The sequence below is a fragment of the Carassius carassius genome, chromosome 40, assembly GCF_963082965.1.
Source record: "Carassius carassius chromosome 40, fCarCar2.1, whole genome shotgun sequence".
Lineage (NCBI taxonomy): Eukaryota > Metazoa > Chordata > Actinopteri > Cypriniformes > Cyprinidae > Carassius > Carassius carassius.
In genome coordinates, this window is record NC_081794.1 from 2,688,330 (window position 1) to 2,705,393 (window position 17,064).

At 34.1% G+C, this 17,064-nt stretch overlaps 3 protein-coding genes across 3 annotated transcripts; 2 read left to right on the forward strand and 1 right to left on the reverse strand.

Moving 5' to 3' along the window:
• Positions 1 to 128: 128 nt before the first annotated feature.
• On the forward strand, positions 129 to 8,698 carry LOC132122579 (glucagon-like peptide 2 receptor). The gene is made up of 13 exons (XM_059532955.1): positions 129 to 365; positions 2,629 to 2,725; positions 2,820 to 2,924; positions 3,493 to 3,614; positions 3,687 to 3,793; positions 4,230 to 4,386; positions 4,533 to 4,692; positions 5,254 to 5,314; positions 5,669 to 5,735; positions 7,100 to 7,188; positions 7,277 to 7,415; positions 7,673 to 7,714; positions 8,288 to 8,698. The coding sequence occupies exons 1-13, from the start codon at positions 291 to 293 to the stop codon at positions 8,621 to 8,623; spliced, it is 1,557 nt and encodes a 518-aa protein (XP_059388938.1). The 5' UTR covers positions 129 to 290; the 3' UTR covers positions 8,624 to 8,698.
• A 916-nt stretch (positions 8,699 to 9,614) lies between these two features.
• On the reverse strand, positions 9,615 to 11,746 carry rcvrnb (recoverin b). The gene is made up of 4 exons (XM_059532957.1): positions 11,531 to 11,746; positions 10,270 to 11,081; positions 9,940 to 10,051; positions 9,615 to 9,841 (listed from the first exon to the last, which is right to left on the reverse strand). Exons 2-4 carry the CDS (start codon positions 10,648 to 10,650, stop codon positions 9,723 to 9,725), a joined length of 612 nt encoding a protein of 203 aa, XP_059388940.1. The 5' UTR covers positions 10,651 to 11,081; positions 11,531 to 11,746; the 3' UTR covers positions 9,615 to 9,722.
• An 806-nt stretch (positions 11,747 to 12,552) lies between these two features.
• Positions 12,553 to 14,774, forward strand: pts (6-pyruvoyltetrahydropterin synthase). The gene is made up of 6 exons (XM_059532958.1): positions 12,553 to 12,804; positions 13,256 to 13,335; positions 13,445 to 13,467; positions 13,583 to 13,639; positions 13,908 to 13,978; positions 14,063 to 14,774. Exons 1-6 carry the CDS (start codon positions 12,740 to 12,742, stop codon positions 14,184 to 14,186), a joined length of 420 nt encoding a protein of 139 aa, XP_059388941.1. The 5' UTR covers positions 12,553 to 12,739; the 3' UTR covers positions 14,187 to 14,774.
• The last annotated feature ends 2,290 nt before the right edge of the window (positions 14,775 to 17,064 follow it).

Genomic DNA, 17,064 nt, shown 5'->3' on the forward strand with positions numbered 1-17,064 from the left:
GTTCTGGTCTCTCCTTATCTTGATTGGCTGGGAAGGGCCAGAAGTGAAGCAGGACTGAGTGAAGCAGCGCAGACGCTCTCATTCAGAGATTAGACAACAGAAGGACCAGAGTCTGTGAACTCAGAGGCTCCCGCTCTCATCCAGACCAGAGCAGCCGCATCAAAAGACCAACAGGAAATCCAGTGTGAGGACAGGAAACGCTATGATTGAGAGGATCTGCAGTGGCCTGAGGGACACGGCGTGACGTGCTGGAGCTCTGTTCATGGACAGGTGAATATCAAGCCGTGTTCATGCTGCTCACGGGGAGAAGAGCTGCACTCAGAGTTCAGCTCTGGATTCTTATTGTGCTTCTCTACAGCGGTCAGGTGAGTTTCATACATACGCCTCTGCACATCACTGTCAAACGGGTCTAGAAAAGTTTCATGTGATACTTTTTAGCTTTGCAAACTGCAGTCAATACACTTGTTTTACAAGAAAACACAGTTTTAGACTTTACTTAAGTTGAGTATATTTTCTTTGTAATTATTGGTGAAATATACTAACAATTTCTGAGCGAAAATGGTTTCTAAGTAAATCCTACAACAACTTTTTTGTGTGTGTAGTACGTTGGTTAAAATGGTAGAAAATGTAAAAAATAAATTATTTAAAAATAAAATAAGAGGTATAAAAATAAAATAAGTTATTAGGATAGTTAATAGAATAAAAAAAAAGAAGAATACAAATTATTGGAAGATTATACGATCTACGCATTAAGTTCCACTTCAGAATGTAATTCAAAATTATTTGTAAATATTTTTTAAATGAAGAAGCATTCTTTGAGTGACAATGGTTTTAGAGTTCATCCTATACAAATGTTTTCTGGCCTAATAATTAGTTAAAAAGTATCTTGCAGTAAATAAAATAATAAAAGTAGAAGTTATTTGTTTCTCAAAGTTGTAAATTATTGCAACATTATAAATTCTGCAGACATTTTCGAAATGCATTTTAAAAGAAAATATAATTTCAGTTTTTTTACTTGCTTAATTCAATGCAAGAATTATTACATGCTTAATTCAATGTGTTACTTGCCGTTTCTTTGTAATTAATAAAACAATAAATCACTTTTTGGGCACCGAATTTGTATCATTCATCAAATGCTATATCTTGATATTATTATAAACAGATACCTAGGTATATCTCTGCCCATATGTTGTTGTTTAAGATCTCATATAAATCCACATACCCTGAGAGTTTAGCAGACAGACATGAATCTCTGGAGATTAGCACAGAGAGAGTTCGGCAATGTTGGAGAAACATTGCAAAATATGCTCCAGATATGATCATCTGAGTGTGATTTGTGTAAAGGTCTCTTAAACATTTATGATGTGATTAAACATTTACGATGCAGCACAACTTATAAAAAGCTATAAAAGAGCCCGTAAAAGCTGGACAGTTTTGCAAGTTGCTATTAAAACCTGTGTGAAAATATAGCCTAGTGCTTTCTTAGAAAATATAGCCTAGTGCTTTCTTAGTAATATATATATATATATATATATATATATAATTATTGAAATGATTAAACCAATGCACAATTGATTCTAAAATACAAAAGTGTCTGTGTATTTTGGTCACTTTCACAATTGTGTCAAATGTCAGCATATACAGTTTTGTGCAATCTTTGTGAGCTCAGTAGAATAACAGTGGATGAAGTTATAACCCTCCCTGTCTGCGCAGACATGATATTTCTAGGATTTGTTAACATTTTGGTGAAAGTTCTGAGTAAATCTTATATAGCAAATTAAACAGATTATGCTGAAGCAGATATATCAGTTGAGTAAAAATACAATAACAGTTATGCAATCATATTATGAAACAGAAGTGAGATGTTGACTTTTAACCTCAAAATAGGGTTTTGTCCAGCAAATCCTGTTATTTGTGCATATACTGTCATTTCAGGACGATGGTGCTCGTTTATAACGTGTTCATTTTTATATGCTTAAAGTGCTCTTGTAATAATACAGTTCCTCATATAAATATTAGTAAGGTTCTCGTTAAACATACTGGTTTTTCTATTAAAAATAGTTTCTTAAATACATAACTCACTTTAAATATTTTAATATATTTAATATAGATTTACTTAATATTAAATATAGTAAAATCTTTATCAGTGTTTTATTACCTCTAGTCCTACTTAGCATAGAAACATTAAACCCAGTGAGTAACAAGAACGCATCCAAGCAACTGATATTCAAGAGTTGGCATTGCAAATTAGGAAGAATGTAAATATTTATCTGTTCATTGTAGCAGAGATGAAAATGTGTTTAATATCACCTCCAATGGCAAGCACACAGTGATTAGTCAAGTCCTAATAAAACAAGTTTCAAACTAGAAACTTCTAAAAATGCAAAGTTGGAGACTAAAAGCTTGATAAAGCTAAAAAGATAGAAAGATATGTTTAAGAGAGCAACATAGAGCTTTCCTCTGAGAACATTCATAAATACTGCCATCTTGTGTATGAAAAGGTGCCATTAATCGGACATCTGCTGTACACCAGCCCAATGAAAACATAAGATCTCATTATGACTTATAGTGCAATACTAAACCACACATTACCAGCAAGTAAATGTCATGTATTATGGTTTTGTAAAGGTCACGGGCTCCATGCTGGATGATCTGATCTATAAACGTGGTGAATATCAAGAGAACTGCACACGGTTCCTGAAAGCCACTTTTCCTACTGGAACTGGTGAGTGAAACCAGTTGAAATGTGTAGATATAGATATATTTATATACGCAAACACACACATATTATACCATCTCTTGTACAAATCACCCTATAGGAATTTTCTGCAATGGAGCATTTGATTTTTTTGCCTGTTGGCCACATTCATCTCCTGGGATCGTGTCTGTACCCTGCCCTCCTTATTTACCATGGATCAAAGAAGGTCACTTATTCTGTTCTAGTTGAACACTTTTGTCTTATTATACAGTAGTTAAAGAGTTGATTGCATCTTGTAGCATTATTTTGTGAACTAAAACTAAAATAATTATCAGTCTATTTATTATGAATATACTAAATTGTGTATACTAAATTTTTTTCTCCATGTTTTTAAAAGAAGTCTCTTCTGCTCACCAAGGCTGCATATATTTGATATAGTATATAGTAACATTGCGAATTATTTTTAACATATAAAATGCCTGTTTTTGTATTAATATATATTTTAGAAAGTAGATCTGTGATGGCAAAGCTAAAGTACCAAATCAGCATATTAGGAGACACTGAAGACTGGAAGTAGTGATGCTGAAAATTCTGCTTTGATAATGGAAATAAACTACATTTTATATGTATTCACATAGATTGTAATAATATTTCACTGTTTTTACTGTACCAAATAAATGCAGTCTTGGTGAGCAGACTTCATTCAAAAACATGAAAAAAAAAATCCTAATGATTGTTTGACTGATAATGTATCATTTTCTAATTAGACAGAAATATATGGTGGTCATTTTCAGGTGCTACTGGAAACGTGTACAAGGAATGCACAGTCAACGGGACCTGGAAAACCGAGGAGAATTCCAGCACTATATGGAGAAATCAGTCAGAATGTGAAAACGATTCTTTTTTCAAGTCCAAGGTGAATACTGCTACAATACAAGTATGATTTTCATCACGGAATGATTTTTACAATAGTATCCTTCATACACAGGAAGAAGAAGTGTTTCGGCAGTCTGTGCTGAGAGTCTTGTCCATTGTAGGATACTCGCTGTCATTTTCCACTCTTTGCTTGGCTGTTCTGATCATGAGTCTTCTGAGGTGAGCGGTGTTCTGCAGGGCTTGGTGTTTGGTCCCCTTAAGTTTCTTAATGTAACTTTAAGATACAGTAGCTTGCAATAATGGTATCCTTCACTATTTCTCAAAACACTTTAATCATAATCTCACTGGTTAACGCTGGATTCTGTACCATTAGTCATACAGATGACAATAAACCATTGAATAATTTGGAATGTAGACATTCTATCCTGTTCACTATGTTGACATCTAGCCAATGTTCTCTGTCACTGTACTTACATAATTCGATTTATTTTTGTACTCACATTTCCAAGCGTTGTTTTCATTAATCAGATCGATTCCATTCTGTCCTGTCCGGTCATTTATTCTGTTCCAGCCCAGAGCTGGCTTCAGATATCTGATATCTTAATTTTATTTGTCCCTGACCAAGAAATAAACAATTTTTACCTGTTGTTTTCAGGAAGCTTCACTGTACGAGGAACTACATCCACATGAATCTCTTTGTATCATTCATATTTAGAGCCATAGCAGTAATTATCAAAGAGGTTATATTACAAGTCGTGTATAAAAACATGCCCAGGGATGAGATCGGTTGGAGCAGCTACACAAATTCTACGGTACAGAAACATTTGTTTATGTGTCTTTTTTTTTTGTTTTGCTGAATTATTTCAAGGAGTTATATCTGAGCAAGTCAACAAAACTTACTGAATTTTATAAAATACATAATTAAATAAATAGAGTAATATAAATGTTAACCTTCTAGATTTCATTCGTCTGCAAGGCTTCAAAGGTGTCGCTGGAATATTTTGTTGGGTGTAATTACTTCTGGCTGTTAGTGGAGGCGATATTCCTGCACATGCTGCTGTTCACTGCAGTTCTGACCAGGAAAAGACTTCTTAAGAAATATATGATTATAGGATGGGGTGAGACTTGTTTTTACTACATAGAAATGTGACCCTGGACCACAAAACCAGTCTTAAGTCTCTGGGGTATATTTGTAGCAATAGGCAAAAAAAAAAAAAAACAGTGTTTGGGTCAAAATTATAGATTTTTCTTTTATGCCAAAAATCATTAGGATATTAAGTAAAGATCACGTTCCATCAAGATGTTTTTTAAATCTTCTACCATAAATATATCAAAACTTAATTTTTGATTAGTGATATGCATGCTAAGACTTCATTTGGACAACTTTAAAGATGATTTTCTCAATATTTAGATCTTCAGATTCCAGATTTTCAAATAGTTGCATCTCAGACAAATATTGTCCGATCCTAATAAACCTTACATCAATGGAAAGATTATTGATTCAACTTTCAGATAATGTATAAATCTAGATTTCAACAAATTGACACTTAAGATTGACACTTTTTGATTTCGTGGTCCAGGGTCACAAAAACTCTTTCCTTTTTATTTTCTTTAAACATATGTCATACATTTAAATATGACTTATTAATTCTCCCACTTTATCCGATGAACTCGTTCAGGAACTCCATTACTGTTTGTGATTCCATGGACTGTTGCCAAAACTTTGTATGAAAATAAAAGGTATGTGTCATATATGTAATACAGAAAACCATTTGGGTGAGGAGATATTTTATGATGGAATAAATGTTCTTGGTAATGATATGCACTGAAAAAATGGTGTAGGATTAACTTTGAAACTATTTGCATTCAAGAAATTAATATTACATTTCACAAATAATTACTTCGATACACCTTGAATTAAAATTGCATTGTCTTGTTAAATGTACTCCAGTGATCTTCTCATGTATAAAACTAAACATAAGTGTTTTTTTATATAATGACATTATATTTCTTAATAAATAATTGTAACTATAGTTCAAATAAAGCATTTATATATAATGCATTATAAATAATAATATGTTTCCTTTTTTAAAGCTGTTGGTTAAATAACATCAGTTGGATCTGGTGGATAATTAGAGGCCCATTAACTTTATCAGTGATTGTGAGTATATTGCCTTGTGAATTTCATTTAAAATGGCTTGTTTTTCTTTTGTAGTTGTTTTCTTTTGATGCCATATTTAATGTGAAGACTGTGGAAGGAGAAAATCAGGGTTAGTTGGTTTACATCTGTTCTGCTGTCATGCTGTAATGCTGATTTCACTGCAGTTGAAGTCGTTCCTCGTGTTTCACGTCTCATGCTGGTCACAAGCTCATGGGAACGAGCCGGAAAACATGACATTTACAACGGACAAAACCGGTCATTTGCATCACCGCTGATTCTGTACAAGAAATATTCAAAATGTGTTTTGATCCCTTTATTCAGAGGCAGACCATCATAATACATGTACACATATAAATCATTTTATAATAAATTGTGTGTATTTAAAGGGGTCATCGGATGCCAATTTTCCACAGTTTGATATGATTCTTAATAGAGGTCTTAATGAAAAGTCTATAACATACTTTGGTTCAAATTTCTCAATGGTGGTGTAAAACACAGCAAGCCGTTTTAGTGCATGTTCCTTTAAATGCAAATGAGCTCTGCTAACCCCGCCCCTCTCTTCTAAGATGCTCTCTGAGAGACTGTAAACTTTAGCTGCATTCATTGTGAAACTTGCTAACTAGTGCATTATTAGGAAAGGCGATTTGCAAAGATTCATTATGAATAAAACCTTATACTCACTTTTTCTGGAGCTAAAGCTGGATCACGAATGATTTGCGCGAACATAGACACATTTTGGTAGATCTGGGTGTGCATTCACCTTCAGAAACAAAGACTGATTCCACTGTCAATCAACAATCGTGGGAGGGGCCTGTGCAGAACTACATCATTCTGCCAAGAATCTGAGATCGGCTTGATATGTGAAAGGAGTTTGTATTTATCAAGATTTTTTTCAAAAAAGCACTGGGTGGATTTTTAGCATTATAGCGTGGATGTGTACACATTTCAGTTCAAACAATATGTACAAGTGAATTTTGCATCCGATGACCCCTTTAATGTAATTTAGAGTATTAAAAAATAATAATAACTAAATAATTGCTTGATAAACTTGCATCAGAATTCAGTAAAATTACATTTTGATGAAATATAGGGTATTAAAAATTATAAAATAAAAACTTAATTAACACCCCGCTCCCCCAAAAATGGTGGATTGTCAGTTTATAAATATACATAATGTGAAATCAAATACAATTTTTGTAATTAATTTCAATGAAATTAAATACATTTTGATTAAATATAGAGTAATAAAAAAAAAAACAATACTTAATTACCACTCAGTCCTGCTGAAAAAAGATACTTATAAGGAAATGTGAATCAAACACAGGTAAAATATTGATATAATCATACACTCACTTGTCTTTCAGGTCATATTTTGCATTTTTCTGAAAATCATCAGACTTCTGCGTTCCAAGTTAAAGGCTGACCAGGTGAAGTTCACTGACTACAGATACAGGTTAGTCACTGCTTATCTGAAATATGTTTGTTCATATAAAACTGATGGTGACGACACTCATTTCATGTGGTTTGTTTCCTTTTCTCAGTTTAGCCAGAGCAACGCTTGTGTTGATTCCTCTGCTCGGGGTCCATGAAATTGTCTTTACATTAATTATAGACGAATCAGTTGAGGGAAACATCCGCTACGCTCGAAACTTCATCAATCTGTTCCTGAGCTCTTTCCAGGTGACTGGAAAACTGCTGTTTTTTCCTTTCTGACTAGAATGTTGAAAAAAATATTGTTTAATTCAGAAATTGTTTGTAAATTTCATCAGTGATTACAAATAAAAGGCAACTAATTTGAAAAAAATGGGGAAAAAATTAAATATATATATTTTTTTACTTTAAAACTTTGTAAACTTTATGTACAACTTAGAAAAATCATTTTTATATTGTATTTTGCCTCACCAAAACCTTTAACTGTGAGCTTTATTGTTCAACAGGGATTTTTAGTTGCAGTGCTGTACTGCTTTGCAAATGGAGAGGTACGTTTGGTGAAGATATTTGAACTTTAACCCTCATAATGCATTTTAAATCTTGATACTATTTTCACATTCCTGTTCTGTTATTTTATAATTGATCTCATCAGCAGCTTCTCAATAATGAGTTAATGTGAAAATAAAAAATGCTAAATTTTAAATGTTATTATGTTAGTGTCATGTTATTACTGCATTTACCCCTTTTTTATCAATTAAAAAGTGAGAAATTATTTGAAATGTATACACACGCACCACACACACACACACACACACACACACACACACACACACACACACACACACACACACACACACACACACACACACACACACACATCTACAGTAGTTTTTTTCCATACTGACGATTTTTCATGTTGCAATTGTTCGTCAGCAGATGTACATATTCTTGTTTATCATCAAAATTTAGTAGCCTACCAAAAGTGTGTAAAATAAAATCTGAAAATAATTGGTGCATTTTGAGGACCTTAAAGCACTTGCAAAGTTTCGTTCCCTTACTAAAAAGGTTAAGTGTGAGAATATCTTTCACCATAGACCTAACTTTGGAAACATGTCCTCCAGGTCCAGGCTGAGCTGAAGAAGAGGTGGCAGCTGTTCATTTCCTCCAATCACTTTGAGGCGCACAACTGCTTTGCAGATATTCACCCCAAACACCTGTGGAAGTGCTCACAAAAGAGACCCAGACAAACCACAGAACAGAGCGGATCCAATGAGGAGGGAAGCCCCGCCCCCACACAGGGACATCCACTGCAGGTGACCGTCCAATCAGCAGAGGATTTGCAGTGTGGGCGGAGCTTCGGCCTGGAGTTTTACACGAGGAAGAGCCTCTCCAGCAGCGATGGGGAAATGACTTTAGGAGAGACAATGGAGGAGATCATAGAGGAGAGTGAGTTTTAACGTCTGTCATCGGCCCCAGTTTCACAATGATTTTTCTATAAATATGTAAATAAGGATGTGTGTGTATATATATATAGATATATATTAACCACTGTATATGGCTTCCATGATGATTTTGATACCTGCTTTTTGTATGTGTATATAAGGCAAGGTGTTTGGATGGAGCTTTGAATCTGAGCTTTGAAATTCTCAACACATTTCTTTTGTTGGTCAAATTAAACATTCAAACATTAGTTTATTAAACAACCAGAGCAGAGGAAAGATGGAAGGACTGTGACTGAAAACAGCCAATGAATAATAATGATCTAATACTACACATATTATCTGCTTGGTTATCTTGATCATTGGTTTTCAAATGGTTTGGATTCACAACAAAGATTTTACATTGGATATTAATATAGAACCAAAACTAATTTATAAATGCCACAGTAAAGTCTTGAAATTCATTAATGTTGCCATAGATCGAACAATGTCTTAAAGTGGTAATATTTATTTTCCTAACTATGCTAGATCCAGCAATTGTTAAATTGTTACATTTAGATTTGCATTTTTTGATGCATTTTATTTTTTCAAAATGCAACAGTTGAGAGCCACTTTTTAACATTGCAAAGGCAGTGCAATTAAATTAACAACATTTCTCCCTCGCTGTATGTTTATTTGGCCAAACAGCCTATTGGAAAATCCCATATCTGGAAAAACCCTCAGTGTCTTCATTTTTATGCATGTACTGTATACTATAATTAGTACTATTAGAAGACTAAAATGAAACCGTTTGCATGACTGTTCCATATAGCGTTTTATTCATGAGCAAATGAGTGGGAAGCAAAATTGTGTATTATTTACATAATTTTTACTTTTTATTTTAAGGTTTCACAGCACATGGTCGGCGATGATTGTGAATGTGAACCCTTTTTTTTTTGCAAGTGATCTGATTGTATCTTTGTATTTCACTGTAACTAAATTTTTCTACTGCAGCATAATAACATGTATATTCCCTGGCACATATTGTATTGAAATCTTGGTCAACACATAACAGCAGAAATCAAAAGTATTACAGTGCACATGAAACAGTAAAATGCAAACCAAAAACAAACAAAAATTATTGCTTCTTCTCTTTGAGCCTCTCTTGGACCTTTTGTGGTTTGTCAAACTGAATCAGACGGAGGATGTTCTTATTGTCCATGACTCCTTGAATGAACTCGCCCTCCGTTATTTTACCTGATGATACAGAGAAAATGCTACTTCAAAACTCAATAAAGCTTATTCTGTTAAAGGGGATGTATCTATGTCACACATTTACACTAAAACTCACTTACCGTTTTCTTTTTTCCCGAAGAAGTCCCAAATTTTATCTGTTCGTTTTTCAGGAGTATTCTCATCATCCGGAAGGTTTTTCTGGTCTACTTTGGAGATCATGTTGAATATTGACTGCAGAGAAGAGCACATATTCTGTATGTACATATTCTGATGGCAGTACATTACAATCAGTGCTGGGTAGTAATTGATTACATGTAATCTTTTCCTTTCGAAAATATTCTACCACTTATTTACTTCCAGTTTTAAGGAACTACACACACAGGCCATTTTCAATCAAAAGTAATGGACCACAGTTTGTATGCAAGTAATCATTCTGTGCTAGTTTTCACCTTGACTATTTCATGCATCTCGTTTTTGGTGATGGTGCCGTTCCTGTCTACATCGTACAGAGCGAAGGCCCACTCCAGTTTCTCGACGGTCTTCCCTGAGGATGTCAGATGCAGAGCCACAATGTACTCTTTAAAGTCCAGCGTCCCGTCGCTGTTGGCGTCGAAGCTCCTGAAGACGTGCTGAGCGTAAGCCTTGGGATCGGCGTCGGGGAAGAAGCTGGCGTAGATGCTCTCAAACTGCTCTCGACTGATGCGGCCCGTCGGACACTCGTTCAGAAACTTCTGGTACCATGCATACAGCTGCTCCTCACTGTACTTGGTGTTCATCTTCAGCTCCTCCAGAAGCTCTTTGGAAAGCGCTCCACTTTTAGCATTGCCCATTTTGCAAAGTGTGAACAATGTGAGTGTTCAGGATAATGGCACTGTCTGCTATTTAAACTCAACTGAGGATTAAAGAGGACAAAGTGATTATAGCTGGAGCGTCTTTTGATTTGATAGTTGGCAGACAAGGAGCTAGTCTTGAAAGACTATGAGCTTATGTAACAGCAGGAGACCTCCTGATCTTATTTGATGCATTCGGATTAAACCACAATATGGCAGTAGCTGTTACAAAACCAGTTTACCCGGGCGATGTTTGCATACGTGTTAATTAAAGACCCCATTTTGCAGTGAGTGCATGCAAATGTAATGTAGGATTAAAATCATTCTACAGTACAGATTACGAACCGCCACTTTTACTATTTTTAGTTTGTAAGAGTGCACACAATGCACCAATAAAGGTGCTTCACCATGCCATCGAAGAAGCTTTTTGTCTAAATGGTTCCGTAAAGATCTTTTAACATCTGAAGAATCTGTTTCACAAAAGGTTCTCTGTGGTGAAAGAAGGTTCTCCAGATTATATAAAGGTAAGAAAGAGATGGTTCTGTGTGGAACCAAAAATGTTTTTTCTGTGGGATCGCTGTGAAGAACCTCTTGAAGCACCTTTATTTTGGAGAGTGTGGTAACTAATTTATATGTTAATAAATGTTATTTATAATTATCATTTAGATGTTATGATAGGCTATGTAACAATATATAATATTATAAGATCAACACAAAATAATAATAATAAAAAAAATAATAATAATATTTGGATTGCACAGAGATAACTACTGTTTACATACATTTTTATGTAATAAAAGTAACAGAATGTCTTCCAGTTTTGAACACAGAGATCAGTCATTAGTCCGGCGGGTACAAAGCATTTGAGCGTTGGATTTACAAAAATCATTTCAGGTTTAAGAAGTGTTTCAACACTGCATCAACTACTGATGAACACATTCATTATTATTCTAATAGTCACTCGTTGGTTATTTTATCATTTATTACTTTGGAAGGCATTTGTCTTTTAAAAACATTAGAATGCTTATTCATCAACTTTTTTTTGTCATTTGATCCTCTAATATATTGATCCTCACCTTATATGTTTTTATTTGAAGTACCCTATTTTTTTTAATTAATGAATTATCAGATTTGCATGTGCATGGTTCTCTGACATTAGTTATGGTCACATTGTATTTGTTTACCTGCCATATTTCTTTTTTGTTTTAAAATGAGTTGTTTTAATTGAACATTTTTATGATTTCATTAAATATTAGCTTTTCATTTAAACCCCCTGCAGTTCCTTCAGAAATGCAGTATGGGAAACTTTGACGTAATGTTTGATATTTTCTTACCCCTTGTATTTTTATATATCGATATGGTACAAGGTTATCCTATCATTTTGAAAAAGGAGATAATCTCAAAGTAAGGTTTACATACATGAACATTTATCAAGGTCCATATCTTGCATACATATTTTGTACATGCAAATGTAATATAGGATTAAAATTATAGATAAAGAACTTTATAGTATCATATAGTTACCATATAGTGAATAATATTCAGATCAGAGTACATTATATGTTGTTACAATTTTTTTTATAATATTATGGTACAATATTACTAAAGAATATACAGTTAAAATGTGTGTGTGTGTGTGTGTACACTACTATTTTTAGTAACTATTTTTTATATTAATAACAATATGTTTTATAATAGTAATGTATTAATTAATTAAATGTATTTATATTAATAATTTAGATGTTATAATATGTAATGTTAACTTAATATTAAATTATATTATTGTATATTATAAAATGCACAAAACACGTGAATAACATGACATTCGTCACAGGAATTTAGGAAGACACATGACGCTCATGAGCAGAGTCATGCACGTGGAAAGTGCTGATGTCATACTATAATCGATTAGCATGACCTGCAGATGGGGGCGGATTGATGAAGCCACGCCTCCATTAACCTGAAATTGAACTGAAAAACATGAAATATCTACGATTATAGCGAGAAGCGCCAGTGTAGTGCAACTGTGATTGCAAAGCATCATAAACGCACGCGCCTGATCATCTTCATCTTCATCATCTTCATCATCATGTCTGAGCGCATCGGGTTCATCACGCGCGTGCAGAGCTTCAGCGCCTGCCATCGCTTACACAGGTAAGTTATTGAGAGCAAATCAACAACGACTAACAATCCACGGTTTGCTTTGTGGTCGAAAGAGTGTCTGTTTTTATGTCGATATCGCAGTAGGGCTCTGCATACATCCGCTGAACGCTGTGTTTGTCATTGTAACTTCGCATAGTGAACCTTTCTCAATTCAACATCGATATATGAGCACAGGTTTGCGTAAACCCATGCACATCAGTCCAAAAAATCAGTCTGAATTCTGAATAATACTTGCAAACAGTTGCGGGAAGACCGAAACGTGTTGCGTCAACACGACGGAATTATGGGAAATGTAGTTTCACCAGCATGACTAAATGTTAACAGCTGCTTATTTCAAGTCATTGTCAGAAGTATTCATTTAAATAATAATAATAATAGCTATTAGTAGTAGAAGTAGTAGGGGTGGTGGTTGTATTAATTTCTGTTTACTTATTTATTTTAGCAAATCATTAAGTGATGAGGAGAACAAAAGAATATTTGGAAAATGCAACAATCCTAATGGTCATGGTCATAACTACACAGGTAAGTTATCATACATGATCACATGCATTGTTAACCTTCGTAATGCTTATATCTCATATTTCATTCATGCACGCATGTAAACAAGTTTTTGTTATTTATATTTTTCTAGTTGAAGTGACCGTTCGGGGAAAGGTACGTTACAGCCATGTTAAGAAAAAATAAACGCACATTTTAATACTAAAGGATCTGGTGTATTGTGAATTGTTAATATCCGTGCATGTATAAAATGGTTATTTGTTTTGATTAGATTGACAGAAACACAGGAATGGTGATGAATCTTACTGATCTGAAGGAGAATATTGAGGTACGGTCGTCTGTACACTTAACAAGAAATAAAAAATAGCTGAATTTTATTTACATTTGTGTTAATATAACATAACTAAACATTGATTTTACATATAAATTATGTCTTTGACATTTTAAATCAATGTCAAATTTGTTATTATTATTATTATTATTATTATTATTAATAATTTTTAAATGTATTTTTTTTTTATTTAAGCATGTACAGATATGTGCGTGTACAGGGGCTAAATATGCGAACATTTTTAATAAGTTATGTTTGTTTTTAGGAGGCCATCATGAAACCTCTTGACCATAAAAATCTGGATCTGGATGTGCCGTATTTTGCTGATGTTGTCAGGTATGACTCTCTTTCTGCCACATACAGTATCTGTCACAATACACTCCTTTTAATGACATTTTCATGTTTATTTGTGTCACGCAGCACCACAGAAAACCTGGCCGTGTTTATTTGGGAGAGTATGGTGAAGCTTCTCCCTCCTGACAGCTTGTATGAGATCAAAATATATGAAACAGACAAAAATATTGTGTTTTACAGAGGTGAATAGAATAGGACTCTCAGTACAGCAGCGCACAGTGATTGATTTCAAGAAAGTGTATTAGGTGAGAGCGACACCTGCTGTGTTTCACTGCATTATGGGATTTATGTAAGTCACTGGGAATTTGGCTCAGCTGTCCAGCCTGTGAGATTGATCCTATTACACAGAGATTACACACACACCCACACACACACACACAATCTTTTTTTCAAAATAGCAGCCTTCTCCTCTATGCCCATCGTCTAAATGGACCCATATTCATCCTCAAAGTAAGCCTGTTTGAACAGAACAAAAAAAAATATATATATATATAATAACATTTTTAATACTTAAATACCTTTCAATGCATTTTACTTCTATATCCTTTCATTTTTTCAATGCATTTCTAAAAAAATAAAAAAAAGTTCATTGCATTTCCAATAGATGGCGTTACAAGTGTGTCAGATTTCATTCCAATAAAGTTTGCCATCAAAAACCTGAACATCAAGAGTTACATCTCTGTTATTGAGGAAAAGATGCTATACATTTGAATATTTTATGGTTTTAGATATTTGACTGTGCTTCTGTTTTGAAGATTAAACTCTACACCAGCATCTATCCGGACTGATTCATGTCTGTGTGGTTTATATTTGGGAAAATGCTTGGCAGAGAATGCATCAGTGACCTGAAATAAAAAGATGTTGCATGATATATTAACCTCACTGACGTGAGGATTATCAGTGATAAAGAGTAAACCATACTGATTTACATGCACTCTTCAAACATCATGAGTGAAGAAAAGTCCTGCTGTTTGATATTATGCTTGTCTTGACATGCGTTTAATTTTGGGAGGTGATCTGTCCAGGTGGAATTGGTGCTGGTTGTCTGTCTGGATATATCGGTGTAGACCCTGGCATGCATGTGTGTTTACACCGCTACGGCACCTGGCCAGCATCACCGTTAACATGGAGTAAAGTTTGACATAGAAATAAATGTTTTATATCACTTGCCAGACCAAGACATTGCATTTAAAGGAGTAGTTCAGCTAAAATAAAAATGTGCTCCCTCTCAGGCCATCCAAGATGTAGATGTGTTTGTTTCTTCATCAGATTTGGAGAAATCTAGAGAAAAGCTCTGTGTTTGTAAGAAACAAATCCGTCATTAAGACCTTTTCAGCTTCAAACCGTTGCTTCTGGTTAGAATACGAGTCCATAATTCATAATGCTTCTCTAGTGGAAAAGTCCATCCCCTGTCATTTCTCACATCAAAATCCACATTATAACATTTGTTTAAAGCTGTTTTGGCATGTAAACTGCGCTTGTTATGTGCAGATTTCTCTCCTGATTCAGACCAGACCACTTGTTATGGATTATAGATTCATTGATGATGGATTTGTTTCTTACAAATGTGCAGCTTTTGTCTTCTCAATACATTATCTGATGGACTGGAGTGCTGTGGATTACTTGTAGATTATACTCGTCTCTTTCTGATGGCACCCATTCACTGCTGTGGATCCATTATTGATTATACAAGTGGTGCAATGTAACTTTTTTTTTAATCTGATGAAGAAACAAACTCATCTACATCTTGGATGGACTGAAGGTGAGGACATTTCAGCAAATGTTAGTTTTTGAGTTAACTATTTTTTTATTCTGCAAAAATGAATCTGAACAAGGAAGGAGTCAAATGAATACAATTAAACTGTCATTCCTGATGTGTTTCCCCAAAAATAGCTTGTTAATGTCTAAATGATAAATCATCTCATGACATTTAGGATGGAAAAAGGCATCAATTAAAGCAATCTAAATTCCTGAAGACAACAAAGCATGTCAGCGGTTTAAATAGTGATGGAGTTCAGGTGAAAGGATCACTGTATGTTCAAAAACTCGGCACACTGGTGCTCGTAAAAAGAGAAATGTGGGTTATCGTTTAATATGAATATAGTGACCAAACAAAAGCAGCATTCAGAGTGAGATGGCATGAATCCAGACAGCAATCTGATGAGCTGCTCTGTCTAATCACTTCATGCTGAATTCTGCTGCTGTTTTGCTATTTTGATTGATGTCAGAGTCTCTGAAATAAAAAGCTTTAGCTCGACCGGTAGCTCTTGTTTGAACACATGTTGTGAAGGAGAATTTTTCTCTCTAATCATAAATCTCTGGCGATGTACTACAGAGTAAACACTCAGAAGAGAGCACAACTTAAAAATGTGCTGTCATACATCACACTAATCATCGCACAGCGCTCATACTGAACTCTTGACCTGCTAAATATTTATTATATATCAACAATGTACACATATATAGAGAAAACATTTCTCAGGGCAGGTCTATTTCTGAAAGTCATCTATTTCCGCATGACCTCAGTTGCAAGTAAACAGGAAATGTACACAGTTAATTTATACTAAAAACAACATGCCCTGCTAGGAATCTGCCAGCAAAATGTAATATATATTTTTCAAATAGACTATGAAAACTTAAATATAAGGAGCTCTAAAAGCTCTAAAATATTTACAGCTCTTTTGCTTTAGACCATCTTTTAATATTAAATCCACAAATAAAAAATTAAAGTTTAAACTGAATCTCACTTATCGTTAATTTCTACGAATGTAAAAATGGGGACAATATGTTTTTGTGTTTTTTGTATTGTGGGTTCCATACATTAATATCATAATTGATACAGTTGTGTTTAAGGATCAAACGTACCCTAGTTTTTTTTTACACCCCAAATAGCCTGGGGTGGTAAAAGTCCACTCCCTGCAAGAACATCACTAAACATGATTTATAATTAATTTAACATACAATGATCATTTAAACACGTTTTGGAAATGTGTAACATTTAATGTAAAAAAGCTGTCATCCCTACCAAAACACGAATATATATAAAATTATATATATATATATATAAA